The sequence below is a fragment of the Cheilinus undulatus genome, linkage group 21 (genome assembly GCF_018320785.1).
Source record: "Cheilinus undulatus linkage group 21, ASM1832078v1, whole genome shotgun sequence".
In the NCBI taxonomy this organism is placed as follows: Eukaryota; Metazoa; Chordata; class Actinopteri; order Labriformes; family Labridae; genus Cheilinus; species Cheilinus undulatus.
The window spans coordinates 34,005,308-34,023,047 of record NC_054885.1 but is presented as its reverse complement, the minus strand read 5'-3'; the positions used below and the strand labels follow the sequence as shown (position 1 = coordinate 34,023,047).

General features: G+C 40.2%; 1 protein-coding gene across 3 annotated transcripts; it reads right to left on the bottom strand.

Moving 5' to 3' along the window:
• Window positions 1-3: 3 nt before the first annotated feature.
• On the bottom strand, window positions 4-17,122 carry samd9l (sterile alpha motif domain containing 9 like). Of its 3 annotated transcripts, none has more exons than XM_041817575.1 (5): window positions 16,736-17,122; window positions 14,996-16,534; window positions 13,805-13,867; window positions 10,716-10,778; window positions 4-5,111 (listed from the first exon to the last, which is right to left on the bottom strand). In XM_041817575.1, the coding sequence occupies exons 4-5, from the start codon at window positions 10,717-10,719 to the stop codon at window positions 505-507; spliced, it is 4,611 nt and encodes a 1,536-aa protein (XP_041673509.1). In that variant the 5' UTR covers window positions 10,720-10,778; window positions 13,805-13,867; window positions 14,996-16,534; window positions 16,736-17,122; the 3' UTR covers window positions 4-504. The 3 variants fall into 3 exon arrangements, with proteins under 3 accessions (XP_041673509.1, XP_041673510.1, XP_041673511.1); XM_041817576.1 differs by having other exon boundaries at window positions 14,996-16,871; window positions 16,965-17,122; XM_041817577.1 differs by lacking the exon at window positions 13,805-13,867 and having other exon boundaries at window positions 14,996-17,122.
• Between the last annotated feature and the right edge of the window lie 618 nt (window positions 17,123-17,740).

Here is a 17,740-nt window from a genome sequence, read left to right as displayed (position 1 = left end):
AAGTAGAAACAAAAAATTAACTGGCAGTGCAGTAGAAGTGTATTTCTACTGCACTGCCAGCAGTATTTAAGGTTCCATAAGCTCACTTTTAAGTCCCTTAATGTGAAGTACCAGATACTTCAAATCTCTTTAGCAGTCCTTTAGTTTCAACATTAACAACAAATGTCTTCAAGGCAAAATTTAAGTACAAATCTCCTGAGATATCTTTTGAATCCAATAGTGAAAAATTAGAATACATACGACTACAATGATATAAAGCTTCTATTTAAGAAGCAATGAGCCATAAAATAAAAAATCCAGTCTATTTTTTTTACAGGCATGGAGTCAGGATTAATTCCTAGCAAAGTCCAATGTACATACATCTAGACAGGTGCATACTAATGCCATTCGATGTGCTTGAAGACTTTTATTTTTGTCTTTCTGTTCAAAGAGTCAATGCTTGCCTGATGCTCAATCAAGTTGAAAAAACGGCCCCGTTTGACAGGATCATGGTTCAAAGGCAAACTATTCGTTTACAATGATGTTGCAGGCAACAGGGCCTCTGAAGGTAAAGCCAAGGTAGAATGTGATGTTTTCATTGCTATGAGGAACTGAACGTACATGAAGAGGTAGGATATGGAACTTCTTTTTCTTGGGGCCATCGAGATATACTTTACCATCTTCAGTCCATCCAGACACACGTTTCAGCATCGTGGCAATCTCGGGCTTTTTCCAGGCCTCACCTCTGAACCACTTCAACCGTTTCTCAGAAACTGAGAACACCTTTGTGACACTTTCAAACTTTTTCTTGTGAACAAATTTATTCAATCCATTCCCACTACCCAGAAAAAAATGGGTGTAAAGCCTTCTTTTCCTTTGAGGAACATCCTTCATCTTGATCCAGTAGTCTTTATCCAAGTGTTCAACTGCTGACTGCACAACTTCGTATTTGTTTTCTTTCTCCAGGTCCATGTCATGATCTTCTGGCCAGAAAAGCAAAGTGAGCAGGAACAGGGCACTTGGTAAGCATCTTCTTTTGTCAGATGGAAACTGACGACAAAGTGCCTGTAAAGTTGCCAAAGGAGCTACCTTTGGAGTTTCTGGTGAAAGGCAGTTCAGTGTAATGTGGGCTGTGATGTAATTGACAATATCCCTTTGACCAAATTTGGCCTTCAGTGGATTGCTGGGATACAGAGAGAGGATGTTTTCTAAGAGGTGTACTGCATCCCTCTGGTCTGTTAGCTTTGAGAGGATTGATGTCACGTTACCGCCACCTAGATGGTAGATGACCATCCGTTTTTGGAATGGAGTAAGAATGGCTGGGATTGATTGTCCCCGAAGTTTATTGAAGTCAGCTTCACTGAAGTACTTCCCATACTCTGAAGATTTTTTCGCCAACCATTTCAGTGGTTGGCTGATCTTCTCTTCAGGACTTTCTGGGGTCTCTTCGTCATCTTCATCAATGTCTGTCTGAAAGTAACTGAGGTCTTCTGAAATCCACTCCAAGGCATCTTGCATTGTTTTGTGAAGATTTTTCAGTCGCTGATGAAATGGTTCCCAGGCATCTTTGACTTCTTCAGGAATGTAATCTGTTACCAGGTATTTCATGCACTCTGAATGACCATTGGTTCTGTTTGCAAACATGTCCAATGAAGAGATCAGTTTGAGAAGACTGCAGCCAACCTCAACTTCAGAAAAAAATCCTGAATTATTCAATTCTTCCATCTCTGCTTTGGCAGCTTTCTCACACTCCTGAAAACACTCCAGGGCTTTTAGTGCAGTCTCTACAGCATCTGCCGTATTTTGGGCTGTCTTTGGAACATTGTCACTGTCAATGGTCTTGCATTTTGCTTGAAACCACTTCCTGTACACTTGTCCCTTTGTATCGAGTATGTACGAGTTGTTTGGCTGCTGTTTGGCTGCAGTCTCTGCCCAGTATTTTGCATCTTCAAACTTTTCATAAGTATAATGAAGACGAGCAAGTTGTTGAGCAAAGAACGGATTTTTATGGAAACGCTGGAATGCTTCTTTGAGCAACTCAATTGCTTTGTCTGGGCTTTTCTCCTTGTCACATACATGCTCAATCAGAGGAGAGAAAAAACTATCATATTCATCTCCTTTGCTTACTCTTGCTCTTCTTATGAAAAGTGCTCTCAGGAATGACAAGTACTCATCCCTTCCAAATCTGTGTTCAAATAACACATCCTCAGAGAGCAAATTCATTGCACAACTGCTTTGGGTCTTTTTCCCCAAAAGTTGTTGGAGAATTTCCTTGGCAACAAGTGGGTGGATGATTCTGATCGATTCAATGTGTGTCTTTTCATCTCTGAGGTGTAAGAAGACCAGTTTGGCCTGAGGGCTGAGGGATTTCTCGAACTCGTGCTGGCGAAACCTTTCCAGGTGAATGGTTAGAGCAAGCAGGGCTTCACAATGAGACTGGGAGATGAAAGAGTTTTGAACATATGTGTTCAACAGTGCCACATAGAGGATGAGTCGAGTGACGGTAGATTGGTGGTCAATGCCTTGAAGCAAATGCTCCACAAAACTTTGAATATAATCCCTGCTGAACCCTTCACTCATCAGGACAAAAGTCAGGATAAATTCAGGTTTATATTGTTCTTCAAGTGCATCTCGTTTCCCAGAAAACATTCTCTGCTCTTGCTCAGACAATTTGTGAGTGACAGACACGTTCTGTAACAGGGATTCCCTGCATTTCTTCTCTGGATCATGGGAACGTCTACAGCTCAACAAAATGAAGCATGGAGCTCCATACTGGATTCTTTTGGTGTTAACAGCAACCTCTAGTTCATTTTTGAGATCATCTAGATAGTCTTTGTCAGAGTCTTCAATGAGAAGCAACACCGTAAGACACTTCTGCAGATCTTGCTCTTCATACTCTCTCAGTTCAACTACATGTTGTGCAACAACAGAAGCTGAGTATGAGGGTTTCACAACTGCACACCTCAGATCTTTTCTGTTGTTCCAGAGCACTTGTCTTGCCACAGTGCTCCCACCACTTCCTGGATGATGAAAGATATTTATACTGCTGACTGGAGTTTCATCTGGATTCCTTTTCAAGACATCATGGAGAAGTTTGGAAACTTCATGATAGGCATCTCTTTCAATCACCTCTCCCACATACTTGTGCTCAGCAAGCCAGAAGTTCAACCAGGTCACTCTCCCACCACGGTAGAATTGGTGTTCAATGTTTGCTTTCTCCTCAGTGATGAAGTCTTTACTGGTTTCATCACAATGATCCACAGTCAGAATCTCCAGGGAATACATCTGCTCTTCTTTGTGTGTTTCAAGAAGACATGTCCCTTTTACAAAGACTGGCAAGTGTTTCCTGGCACATGCTTTGAAGGGTTGCACTTGCAGCAGAGTGGCATTAACGTGACTCATTCTCATCCCGACCACACTTGAGTTGTTCACAGTTTGTGGTCCACATGACCCCTCTGCAAAGCTTTGCCACTTCTGGAAGTCTTCCTGGGATGGACAGATGCACATTATATCCTCATGCCCTTCCATGTCAGTAAAAAACACAGTAAAGGTGTGCAAGAGTGGTTTCTCAACCGGGGATGTGACAAGGAAAATGACCTGGAAAGTTCCTTTTGGCAAAATCTGTTTGCAGATTAAGGACACAGAGTCCCGCAGGTGAGTCATTTTAGTCTTGATCCAAGTCATTTCATCACATGGAGTTTCAGTTCCTTTGAAGTCAGTTTGGCCATTACAAAAGATCCAGCTGGTCTGCTCAAACAGATGCAAGTGTGTTGTGAATTCCTTGATGCTCATGTCCCCAGAAATCCTGTAACTCTGCAGAGAGTGCATGTTTGCTGCGTGATGCTCAAGGTATTTGCAGCAAAGACCTGATATCTTGGAATCTGGGTCAAAGTCAAAAACACAGAATATGTTCAAGTTGAGCAGCCATTCAATGTTGCAAAGTTCGTCTTGTGGGAATTTATTTGTGACAAGTATGAACCACTTCTCTTTCTCAATGAATTTCTTCCCACTTGTCATCAGCATTGTTAGTTTCCTTCCAAGGTCTTGGCAGATCTCAGGGGCACTAAAGAACTTCATTCTCTCAGCTTCTTCTCTTTGTGCATCCCGGTCTTGGACTCTCTGGTAAAAATCACTCAGGTCTTTGTCGTTCACTGGCTCGGTTTTTGAACCCACCCTCCGAAGAATCACTTCTTTTTCCAGTTCCACTTTGTTAGCTGACTCTTTGAAGTTTGGCAGACGAACTGCATACACCCTGCTCTTGACAATACTTATTGAAGGCACAATGTCAACCTCTACCACAAATCTCTTTTCTGTACTGTCTCTATCCAAAACTTCAATGAACCGTGGTGGCCGCACACACTGGCGTATTTGCTCCTTGTCAGAGGAGAAGCATCTTTCAATGTAGTCCAAAGCATCAACAAACATGTCTCTCTCTTTCACAGGGACACCAATTATCTCACCATGAACATATCCTGCATCCTCTTTGCTATCCATCACACCAAAGTGTATGGTGCCATTTGATCTGATATTCATACAGCCAACTGCAAATTTAAGGACTTCCTTTGCAAACTTTGCTTGGAGTCTTGTGCGATCCAATTCAGCAGCCACTGCAAACGACTTGAACTCATGGCAAGGAGATATCAGATTAAAAGCCCCTGATTCTGCTTGTAGGACTCTGTGCTTCACGTATATGAAATCTATTCCTTCTTGATCAAATGGTCGAGGTCTGCAGTCTTCCTTTAAGTTTGAACTTTGTCTCTTTTTTGAGACATCAACTCTCTCACATATCTGTGCAGGAGGGCCCTCACTTGATGTAGGCACACTCTGAACTGATTCTTGCTCCAGTTCTGTTTTTTTAGCACTGCTTGGCTTTTTCTTCTCTTGCTTCCCTTCCCTCTGCTTTGATTTGACGAGCTCATCTCTCTCTTCAATAATCAAATGAGCTGGCCCTGACTTCATGCAAATCTTTGCCTTTAAAAAGTCCTCGTTTAATTTCAGAAGGATATGTCCATTTACTTCTTCCTCATAAAGTTTTTCAACATACTTCTCCTTCACTCCAATGGATCTCAGCCAGGTGCTCACTTGAGATTCAGTCCAAGTCTCAGGTGGCTGGCCAGGTTCTTCAGCTGTGGCTGTAAAAAATATACAACAGTCTTGATTACATAGATGAAATAATAGTTTTTTAGAATTTTAGAACTTTTTTGCAAATTTATCAAATGTAAAAAACTGAAATAACAAATTGACATAGGTATTCAGACCCTTTACTCAATACTTAGTTGAAACACCTTTGGCAGCAATTACAGCCTTGAGTATTTCTAAATATGGCACAACAAGCTTTGCACACCAGGACTGGGAGAATTTCAACCATTCTTCTTTGCAAATCCTCTCAAGCTCAGTCAGGTTGGATGGGAACTGTTGTTGGTGCTAGATATCAGCCATGTGATGGAATTCATGAACAAAAATCTTGGCCTACATGGCCACTCTAAAGCCTGAGTTGGAGTAGGTTTGGAGGGAAACTTTTAAACAAAGGACGAGGAAGCCTAGGAGACTTATTATCTTTGGAGCCCTTGCGGCAGGACACACTCTCCTCTCTGATAGGAGGAGACCTGAGGAGACTCTGCATGGGGTCCACATGTAATAAATGCCAGTGTGACCCCCACCTCAGTGGCCATTCCATCACCTCCTAACAGCCATCCAAGCAGCAGACCAGTTGTCTTAAGCCCCGTGGAAACAGTGTTTTGGGAGGCCATAAACGCTACTTTTTTAAACTGGGTCCCAGAGTGAACTAATCTGTAAACGCTAACAGTTTCATCTCCATGTGGACAGCCAACCACATCTTTCTTGAAATGATTATATCATACATAGCATAGCCCACTTGCGCATGCGTGTCAAACCAAAACAACTATGGCTGATAACGGGTGTGTTCACGCTGCAGAAAGTACTGAGCTTATTATGGCTTTTACAGCCAAATCTGATGCACGTTTAACACCACCGTAAATAGCATTCACCAGATGTCCTTAAATCCACCACGAAGAACAACCAGAAGGGCAACCAAGAGAATGTTTTGGGGCAGTTTTCCGTAATCTTCTTCTCTCTTTTGGTGCATTTCCATAGCAGCGTTATAGGCTTTGCATATATACTACAGCGTTTTCAGTTGTTTTCAGTGGTTCTGTGCTTGTGCGGACATTTCCTGAAACGACCTTGTGTTTACGGAAAGCTTTTTCAAAACTAAACGTAAATATATCGTTTTCGTCTCTGTGTGGACAAGACCTTACACTGTGCTATTCATGCTCTCAGCTTCACCTTTAGTTTTAGCATAGTCAGCAATTGGCTGGTTGAACAAAAGCGTTCCTTCTTTTCTTCAGTGCCATCCAGACAGGAGTGCTGCAGAAAGCCTACCGGTATCTGAAGAAGGACTCACAACCCTTCTACTGCCTCAGAAGGACGATACGAGGATGGAACCATTGAAGGAACATTAATGGACTGACCGCTGCTCACTTTTGGATCTGTTGGACATTAGACTTTAATCACACAACATGATTACAAGTAAGAGGCTTTGATCTAGGCAGAGCTAGTTGGAGGAAGCATTTTACATGTGCTCATTGAAAGCTGCATTTGCTGTCCTATTGTCTGCTTATGTGTTACTGATTTACGTTGCTGTGTCCACATTTATCAATACAGTGCATTCTCCTACACAAACCCTAGTGCGACTGTAAAATCAAAGTCCAACATCTTCAAAGTCACGTATGAAACCACGTGACATCAGCCATCCTGTTTCTCTCTCTCTTTCACATTTTCCTTGCTTTGCATGCTTGTAAATAGATTGTTTTTTGTAGATTAGCAGTTGTAAAAGTTATTTGTTGGTTTGTCATTGATAAAAATTGATGCTGATTTGTTTAATAATTTTGTTAGGGATTTAAAGAGAAGTTGTCTGTGATTTAATTGCAGATATCTCTGTACTGTGCTCCATTTAGCTTTCTCTCAGCCCTGACTGGCCCTCCAGTAGGGATGGGTACCTTTGACATTTAAACCGTTAAAGTACAGATTCCTGGTACCTGTGAACCGGTATTGGTACACAACGGTACCAATTGTTGGTACTTTTGTGTGTGAATAATGTGCAATAATAAATGTTACATAGCCTCAAAACTTCTGAATTTTAGATATGTATTTCTCAATATGAAAACACTATCAAATATATCAAAACAATATCAAACACCATTTATAATGTAACATCAAAAGTGTTTTTTTACAAATTACTCCAACATGTAAAACCTAAACTAATACCCAATTTTTTTTGTTTGTTTGTTTGTTTGGTTTTTTTACGTTATATTGCACAAATTAAAACCCAGCCCCACTACCTCTTAATCCTCTAATTTCCCCTCTTTAAAAAATGTGCACTGGGGTCCATGGAGGGAGAATAAGTTTAAAACAAATTAACAATAGGGTATGGAGTCAAAATAACAAACTAACTAAATAAATAAAGGTATACAATTTTTACCAATTAAAGTATTACAAATGAAAGTATACAAACTACTTCCTCTACCATAAACTACATTTACTGCACATCTTCTTTCCTCGTGCAGTTCTTTTTCCAACAAAACTAAGATTTTATCTTTCCCTGAGAAAAGCAGAGTCTGCTCCTCACTCATCAATCAATCATGCAGCCGTCGACACAGAAGCATAACCGAGCCTTTATACAAAAAAACGTCAACCCCCGGAACTGTGCACACTGGGTCTGTTATGTTCTATTTTTATTTACTTCAAAAAAATGAATAGAAAGTGGTAAATTGTTTCATTCTGCGATGAAAATAAGCAGCGGGAACGAGCCTGTGGCTCTCTCACTCCTTCAGCATCACTCTGAATCCATCCAGTGCTTCATACGGCACCAAGTTGGAGAGATGGAGAGCGACTTTTAGGACGCACTCACACTAGGCAATCTGTACCATGCCTTTTTCCAGTGTCTGTTAGGTGACTGAGCAAACAAACACGTCCCTTTATCTAGTATATTTCTGTGGTAGATATCCACATGATAAACGGGCAAATCATGGTGTTCAAAGTGAGGAATCTGTACAGGAAACAGAAGGAGCTGATTTGAATCATTAATCATCACACTGCTTCCTCAGATTAGAAGTTTTGCCGTGGTAAACCTTAAACTTCATGTCACAAATATTGCAGTGTAATCTGCATCATATTTTGAAAAGTGGAGCGCTACCTTCGACCGCTTCCCATCTCCCATGCTTGTTTTGTTGATTCAGTTAGCTGCTACTGGCGTCATCACACACGTGTGTGCAATGCTGCGTTCGTGTCCGGCATGGAAAATTGACTACTCTTCCACTCTCTTGCAGTCACAGGGATGCGTTTAGGTACCCAAACATGGTACCGTTTGATTTTACATGAATTGGTACTTTGGAGTAGAGCTGGGAAGTATGTCCTAAAATTGATATCTCGATATATTTTTGCTATATCCCAATACACTATATATACCGCGATATTTTGAAATGGCCTCTCAGCACCTGTATAATGACTGTTTGCTTGGATTTTTAACTAAATTGTATGCAGGAAGGGTATGAATCAATACAAAGTCAAATTTAGCTGTTTTATTTTGAAAAGGACTTCATTCAATCTTTTACTAATAAATCAGAATACATAAATCATGAAATACTTTGTCTTTTATGGTGTATGGAAAGTCTTGAAATGTTTTCTGTGTTATGTTTACTCTTGCTGACTACAAAATGATTATTTTCCTCATTATGGGTGAAGCAAACCTACACAAAACTCACCAATCCTGCATGCAGCCAAAGGCCAAAACTGTGCAGTCTAGTCCACCATTCAGGCTCACAGCTGTAATGATATTAGTCCTGTTATCTGCACTGATGAATGCTGGACCAGTTTCTGACAAGTTCACAACATGAGAGCATCTTTAGACCTTATTGAAGAAGCTCTCCTGTGTAACCATGGGGGACAAAAGCTTGTCTGGAGGCAGGAACATTTTAACACCTCGTTGTCAGTTTTTTGAACTGTTAGGCTGAGATAAGCCTCCATAGTTGTGGAGAAGTGGATCACGTCTGTCCGCTGCTGGGCCGTCTTCTGGCTGACATGTACGACTCTTGCAGGGAGTTTTCAGCAAAATGCTCGTGCCCAGGCAACTCATGTATTCTGTGTGGAGTGTCTTTATGAGATTTTTAAATCCTGGCTTTTCACCAACACTGGGCTCATGTCTTTAGCGAGGTGTTTTGTTACTGCCGCCGTCATCTCGGAGTCATTTTGCGGCGTATTTTAACAAATACTGCGTGAGTTCGACCTCTTCCTTTTCAAAGTTGAACGACTGCTCAACGCTGCAGATGCAGTGCTGTTTCTCGTTATCCATCTCTGAACGCAGCTAACTCACCGCTAACTCGCCATGCTGCTGTTTACCTTCCTCTTTCTTGCTTCTCTCGCTGCTGATACAAAAATCTGCATATGTGGAGGAGTTTTCTGGATGGGCAGGGGAAAGAGAGCTCTCTGCTGTGAGAGATGCGTTCAGGGACAATTGGAGAAGCGAAATTCCAGCGAGAAATTAATGCTGATGGCTCAAAACTTTCACATAATTTATACTCGATGTTCGCATTATAGTCATTTTATACATCGTGCATGGCAAAAGCTGCGAAACATTGAGTATACTCGATAAATCGCCCAGCCCTACTTTGGAGTATCAACGGAATTTGGTCGGTACCTATAAAAGTATCTAATTTGGTACACATCCCTACCTCCCAGCCCCTTCTGCTGAGAAACACCCCCACTGCATGATGCTGCCACCACCATGATTTACTGTCAGGATGGTGTTGGGCAGGTGATATCACTCTGACATAGCTTTGCATTAAGGAAAGGCTTTTGTCTATCCACTCTGCCATGAAGCCAAGATCAGTGGAGGGCTGCAATCATGGTTGTCCCTTTGGAACTTTGTCCTATCTCCACACAGGATCTCTGAAGTTCAGTCAGAGTGACCATCAGGTTCTTGGTCACTCCTCTTATTGAGGCCTTAGTCACAAATTTCTTTGTATGGCCGGGCAACCAGCTCTTGGAAGAGTCCTGGTTGTGCAAAGCTTCTTCCATTTGAGAATTATCAAGGCCACTGTGCTCTTGGGAACTTTCAGCACAGGAGACATTTCTGTGCCTGTCAGCAATCCTGTCTCTGAGATCTGCAGGCAATTTCTTTGACCTCATGGCTTGGTTTTGCTCTAATATATATTGTCAGCTGTGAGGCCTTCTATAGAGGTGTGTGCCTTTCCAAATCATGTCCAATCAATTCAATTTACCACAGGTGGACTCCAATCAAGATGTAGAAACATCTCAGCAGAGATCACCAGAAATGGGAGGCACCTGTGCTGAATTTACAGTGTTTTTGCAAAAGGTCTGAATGCTTACGTCAATGTGATATTTCAGTTTTTATTTCCAGTAAATTTGCAAAAAATTCTGTTTTAACTTTGTCATGATGGGGTAACGAGTGTAGATGAATGAATTTAAAGAACTGTAGCATCGGGCTGCAACATAAAAAAACTGAAAGAGATGAAGGGGACCTGGAGACAATTTATATTAGGTAATTAAAATGGTCTATCGAAAAAGCTGCAGAAATATCCTGTGAAATTAAACAAAACAAAAGATAAAATTGTGTTCCAGTCATCTAATTGTAGTTTGTTCTTTTGGGGCAGATGTTTTTATTTGGTTTTATTGAAGCTGTATCTCATCACTTTACTCACCCATGCTTGTTTTTTACCCTTTTCATCACTTCCTCAACTTTGGTGTTCATTTTCATCCTCCATCTGCAAGAGAAAAAACCTGTTCAGTTGCATTCAATCCATGGCTATCTTGTACAAAGATAAATGCACATAAAGATATGCGATCAAACTGGTGTACAGGCAGATTGGTCCTTAGTCAATTTAACTTGTACTGATGTTACAAATAAACAGGAGCTCAACCAATCAATCTTTGTATCTTTTTCTATAGCATCAATTTACAACCAAAGTTATGTCAAGACACTTTACAAAGACAGCAGGTACACAATAATAAACTAATGAAAATGATAATAATGATAATAAGAACAATATAATAATTATTATTATAATAAGAAGAAGAAAAGGAAAAAGAAGGAGGAGGAGGAGGGGGAAAAATAAGTTAGTTCCTCTTCCTTCTTTCCTTATGTCTCCACCAATCACACATGATTCAGTTTACATCCTCTTATATGCTGTATTTATCACTGAGAATTAAATATAATTAATTTAAAAAGCAGGTGGTTGCATGGTGGTTACCACTTAAAATCATAACAAAGCACTTGAAACAAAAAAAAAACATCCCCAAGTGCAACAATTCAGACAAGCAGAAGGTCAGGCCTGTAACTTCAGTCCTTGGTAAACATTATATTTTAGGGAATGAAGATAACAGAGAAAAAACTGCTGAGGTAAGTCCACTGACTGCTTTAAACTCCAAAAACTTACTAGTACATTCTGCTGATATTATAAAATGATACATAATGATATATCATGGATGTAATTCCTAAATGGTAAATTACATATTTTAGTCAAATAAAAGCTTAAAGTCTAATCTTCAGTCACATCCTGATTGTTTTATTACACATCTATTGTGGGGGTAAAAAAGCAAAATGATACTGTGTCATGGGCCAACTGAAAATAACCTGAAATTTGAAAAGTAACAGAGCAGGGTAAAGTCATTTATCTTATTTGTTAATTAGTTAAAAATGTCTGAATTCAAATTCAAGTACAAACAAAAGCAAGTAAACACTCTGGGGTGGCTAAGTTAGAGTGGGGGTTGAGAGGAGCGGTGTATGCAGAAGTGGGTATACTCTTACTTTATATGCTCTTTAGTAGTGGGTATACTCTTTATCTCGAAGTCGGTATCCTCTTTGGAAACTAAAAATTAAGTGGGTATACCCTATATCAGTGGTTCTAAAATGGGGGTACGTGAAGGCACTCCTGGGGGTACTTGAGATTTTAAAATATATTCCAGCTATTTCAGAAAATAGCGCCTTTCTACGCATGTCAGGAGCAACACGATTTTGCGAGTATATTTCGTTCATTCTAAAATCACATTCGTGCTGCGAACATCTTCGGTGCGTTTTCTCTGTCCTCTAAAAAACAATGATATTTATTGGAGCAGAAGATAAAAGGTTTCTCCCTCCGCTCTTTTACGCACAGCCAGGAGGTCAGTGCCGTTTCGTTTCACTGTTTCATTCACTGTGCCAGCCAAGTTCGTAAGATGAGGGACTGACTTTTCATTCATTCTATGTCAAATATGATCAATAAGAGTAATAGGGCACATCTGAGGATTGCTGTGAGAGGAGTTAACTCTCTCCACAGCGCACAGATTGGCTCACCTGTTTGTGTTCCAGACTGGTCAAAGGAGTCATTTCAGTGAGCTCGTTGATCTGTAGCATTTATAAGTCGTATGTCTGAGGTCAGAGGAGACTGTGTTGGTAAATATTTCACTGGAATAAAGTCCCGTTAGTTTAGAAACAGCTCCAGCTGTGCAAGTAGCGCATTTGCACTCATGTGGACATGTTGGGCTGTCTGCTGCCTATCTCCCTCTCTACCAGGCAACATGAGGCAAAAACACAAGCACTGACTACAGACAGATAAGAGGAGAGGACAAATATCAGGTGGTGTTAGAGAGGAGGACGTTTTTGTTCCTCTGTCTGCCTTAAAAATTGGCACCACCACCATGTGCGCTCGTCGGAGCGAAACTTTGAAAAAAATATCCGCAGCAATGCCGCGCTGCAAGGTGTGGAAGCTTGCATTGATTTGCTACAGGTTCAAAAATAAATATTTTGTGTGAATAATTTGCACGAAAAATTTGCGTCTGGAGTGTAAGGACTTAAGTTTATGAAGTGGAGTTTATATTTTGTCAATTAATTAAATTTAATGACCCTAAAACCCCCTGAGTCTCCCCTGTTGGCAGAATGGTTTGACCCACACTGGAACATACCTGTCAATCACTGTATTCACAATCACTCCATTCATAAAAAGTTAAAAAGTAATTAGTTAATTATTTACAGGTTTTTAGTTCTTTCTAGCTCTATGTTTATATTTCCAAATTGTTCCAGAGAGACCGCTGCAGCTGAGCAGTGTTTTGCACACCTCTGGGTTTAAATGGTTTTATGCCTATCCACTCACTGTTTTCAATACATTAATTTGAATTCCCACATTTAGTGATGAGAAGATGTGCCATAAATTTAGTCAAGTATTTTTAACATTTAAAATGTTTGGAAAAAAAATTTGTAATTTGAAAGTGTTTATCAGTTACAAAGTTTGATAAATCAGACGGCTGTCACAGCACTGCTTAATGTCTTTCTTTTTGGCCATAAAACTTTGCGCTGTTAAGGGGGTACTTGGCTGAAAAAATACTTCACAGGGGGTACACGACTGAAAATGATTGAGAACCACTGCTCTATATACTGCGTATACTCTGCACTACACCACTGGATGAAAGGGTCCTTTGCAAAAAGGGAGAACTGATGCCATTGTCGGCATTTTGAAACATGCAATCAACTGCATTAGTGGTATGATTTTTTAAAGAAATTTGATTTCTCTGTCTCTGATATTTATCTGTCTGCACAGTCTAAAGATGGTTAAAGTTCTGAGAAACCCGAGTTAGGTAATGAAATCCCTCCTTATTTCTACTTTTTCAAGCTTTCACTGATCACCCTGATCAATCACCAAAGTCAAACTGAACACATCTGACACAGCGGCCAGACAGGTTTTAGTCAACGCAACAGTTTTTTGTGTTAAAATCATAATCGTGGTGACATCATCATTAGACCTCCATGTTTACCTACCTCCGTCATATCAGCACCCTCAACTCCCTGATGACATCACCATTACATCCACCTCTGATTGGTCTGAAATGGTTCAACAACACAGGAAACAAAGCTTTACAACACACCAAGTGAATAAAACACATGCCTTCGTAGAAATAAAGAATAGAACTGAGGTACTAACTTATGTTCAGACTTTTCATCTTCACATTAATAAAACAAAATACAGCAAATAGTAAGATATTTCAAACATTTTATTCTGGTATGATATATACATGGGTATATAAGTTGTATTTATCTTACTGAAAATAACCTAGCAGGGTTCTCATCCTTTACACCTGGTGCTTTGTTTTTTACGTTTTTTCAGATGGAGATATTTGACTGGGCCTGACCTAAACCTATCTCTTAGCTACCATTTCTCTCTCATTGCTGGTGATAAATTATCTGCCAGTCCTCAGACATTTCCCCAGAATTCACTTAGCACTGAAGTCGCTTTATCAGTATTCAGCAGGAAGCTGCGTCTAAACAAGTTACCAACTAACAAGGCAGAGGCTAAACCAACCGAGAATTAGGGATAAAAATGTCTTCAACAGCTGCATAATGATGGATAACTCGTTATATTTCATACTTGCACGTTTAAAATCAAAACCTGATGCTCTACAGTCTCATCTATTACTTCACCCACACTTTCACCTGTCGTTAGCGTCTGGGTCCATGAGGTGAGCGCGAGTGGCAACTTTTGGATCAAACCAAAGGGTTGGGGGAGGAGGGGGCGGATTATTTTTCAATCAAGTCACATTAAGATTTGGGGGAAAATACGAATGTCTTAAAAAGGAATTGGCATGACACTCCTGATTTTACATGCTGTGGCCTTAATGGCAAGATGATCATAACTCCCTTCGTAAAATGTTGTTAAATTGATGTGAATCTCCTCCAAGTTTTGTTGCCTTACCTGGTTTGCTAATAGCCAAGGACTAAGGGGTGAAAGTACTGGGTACTGTAATTTATGTGCGAAGTTCAGTCGATACTAGTGTGTAAAAACGGAAACAAAAGTGTCTTGAGGGTTTTCTATTTCGAGCTTTCTAAGGCCTGAGTAGCTATCCCTCCTCCTTACCCCACTTGGACCTCTGAATTCCTCAATTCCTACGACCGTACATTTCCACGTTTTCTTTTTCCGCTGCGCAACCACAAAAAGGCAACAGTTGCTCTTACCTTGAATAAACTCGGGGAAATAAACAGCATCACTTTAATTCAAATCGCTCCGTTATCGCCGAGATGAGATCCCAGGTCTGCTGTTTCATCTCTGAACGAGGGGATACTGACTGGAGACTTCTCTGCAGGACTTGCCTGGGCTGGACCCGCCACGATGTGTCGTTCGGGGACGAGCCGGATCTAACAACTAACTCTTTTTTGTGGCTGTAAAGAATCACTTAAACAAATAAAAACACTGTTAGCAAACAAGATAGTTTCATTTGGCCTGAGAGACATTTTAAAAAACCGGGGCAATCTGGAAGAACATTTGATTGAAAGTTTCATGTACTGAAATTTAAGCACAATTTAAGACAAATCCATGATAAAACCTCCGCCAAATGCTGGCGTTAATTGACTCGATAAAAATGAATACGGTATCAAATACAAATCCATAAAGGAGAAAAAAGAGCCGGCTCCTTTAACTGAGCTGAGCCAAATGGTCTGATTCCTCTAAAAAGCTTAAATTCCCATGGGCAAGCTCAGTTTCGTTTTTGGTGAAATACTAGTACATGAATGAGACTCATGAAACAGTTCCCCTTACGCCAGCATTTCTCAACCTTTTTCCGTCAAGGTCCCATAAATAATTTTGAAAATTTAGGGAGATTTATGTAGCAATATAATTAATTAGATAAATCTCTAAAATACTTTCATAAAACTATTTGAATGTCTTGGATGAAAAGCATTGTGGTGTGTCTCTCACTCCATTAACACAGGTCTAACAAACTGAAAAAAAATATGATTTTTATCCTTTAACAAAGAGCATGCTGTTTTTGATGCTGCTAGCAATACATGCAAAACAGCACCACTCCCTCTTTTTTGTGCAACTAAATAAAACATAAAATTCCTTGTAAGAATCTCATTGCACTCAAATAAATCTTTAAATCCAAGCACTCAAGAGAAAATGAGCATGCCTCGTTTCCATAATATAATATGGGTTCAAATTTGATGAAGTTACATCATTGTACCATCTAATAGTGTTTTCATTTGTTTTGGTAGAATTAAGCCACAATAAAAGTGAGCATCAAGGCAGACATCAAACCGGAAGCGAACGCAACAGTGTTTGACAGGAAGTGGGCTAAAAAGGAAGAAATGGCAGCAGAAAAAATAAACCACTGATGACACACGCTTTTGTTACAATTAAAAGCTTTCCAAAGAACCAGAGGACATCACTAGATAAAAAGCAGTTTAGCTGGGATTTACCTTTCAGACAGTAATGTCAGAATGAGAAGGAAATGGAGGAAAGATCCGTGGATTATTGTATCTTAGCACCAGATTATGTAATCCTTTCTATATGCACTTTTTTCTAGCCAGAACCAAGAGTTAAACATGACAGGACAGTTCACAAGCTTGCTACCAGATGGTTATGTCGTTAGTCATTACCAGCTGAAATGAAACTTAAGGAAGTGTTTTTATTTTTTTCTAAACCTCACATGAACTTGTGTAGACTTCATCTAAAGAGCGTGGGACATTCTTCCCAGGTACAGGAATCCTTTTGGGCACCTTTGAGCCAACACAAAAATGTTTGAACACAAAGAGAAAAACACAATCTAATAATTTAAATTTAAATCTTGTTTCCCATGATGTCCTGCTCTTTCTTGTGAATTCATAGTTAGCAAAAATACTCTGTTTTACTCTTCCATAACCTGCTGGTATTCCGCACATTTTAAGTCTGCTTTTATATGCTTTTAACACTTTACTAACCTGAGAACAAAGACAGGAAGTCACAGTTGCTTGTGTAGCTTCTTCTGACGTTTTCATCTCTTCCTAGCTCTTTTACCCTTAGCCACAACTAAGACTTCTTGTCACTGTGTGTGCAGAGCACCATCTCCTGGACAAACTGAGTATAACACATAAGCTCAACAGATACAGCTTCATTTTACTGAGGTTTTTACTAAGGAGGTTTTTAATCTGTGGTTTTAAATAAACTCACCAAAGACAGGAGAAGAGTCAGCTGTTGAACTTTGTGTTGGGCCAGGCCAAGATGGCGGTGTATACAGTGTAGATGTAGGGTCTGAATGCCGATTAGAGCCTTTCCTACTGCCGGGGTCCTTTCTAGCTTTGTGGGGGCCCTATGCAAGATGGTGTTTGGGGGCCCCTTGTCTGCCAACCTATGATGGAGACATTCCTAATCCATTAAATCATCCACCAACATACCACAATCTATTACATTTAACAAGCAAAAAATGCTGATGACTGTTTTTTGCCTGTACTAATTTTCTTTATTTGAAGTACTGTAAATGACAACCAAAACACATGATTCTTCTTTTCTTTATGTACATTAAGTTTCAACTAAAAATAAAACACTGATTGTTAACTGTTAAATAAATCTTCAACAAGCTTTCAGTATAGCGGCCGATCCATCCAAAATTAAAGCCGCTGCAGGCTAGGCACGGGAGTCAAAGTGAAGACGCGCACTCCTTACTTTATCGCACCAAACCCAGTTTATTTACATAGCGTTGCATCTTACCATTTAACAGCTTTGCCGAACAAAACCCGGTAATAGGCCAAACTTTAGTCAAGAACGTGCGGTCAACAGAAAATGTCCTCCCTGTGCTCACCCCACTCCAACTTTTAGCAGAAGCACCCCACAGGTGCACAGGTGAAGGTAAGTTAACTGATCACCACCGTGCCACCAATCACCACACCCACTAATCCGTGTGTAAACCAAAACCCACCTACACCCAAAGGCATCTCCAAACTTACATG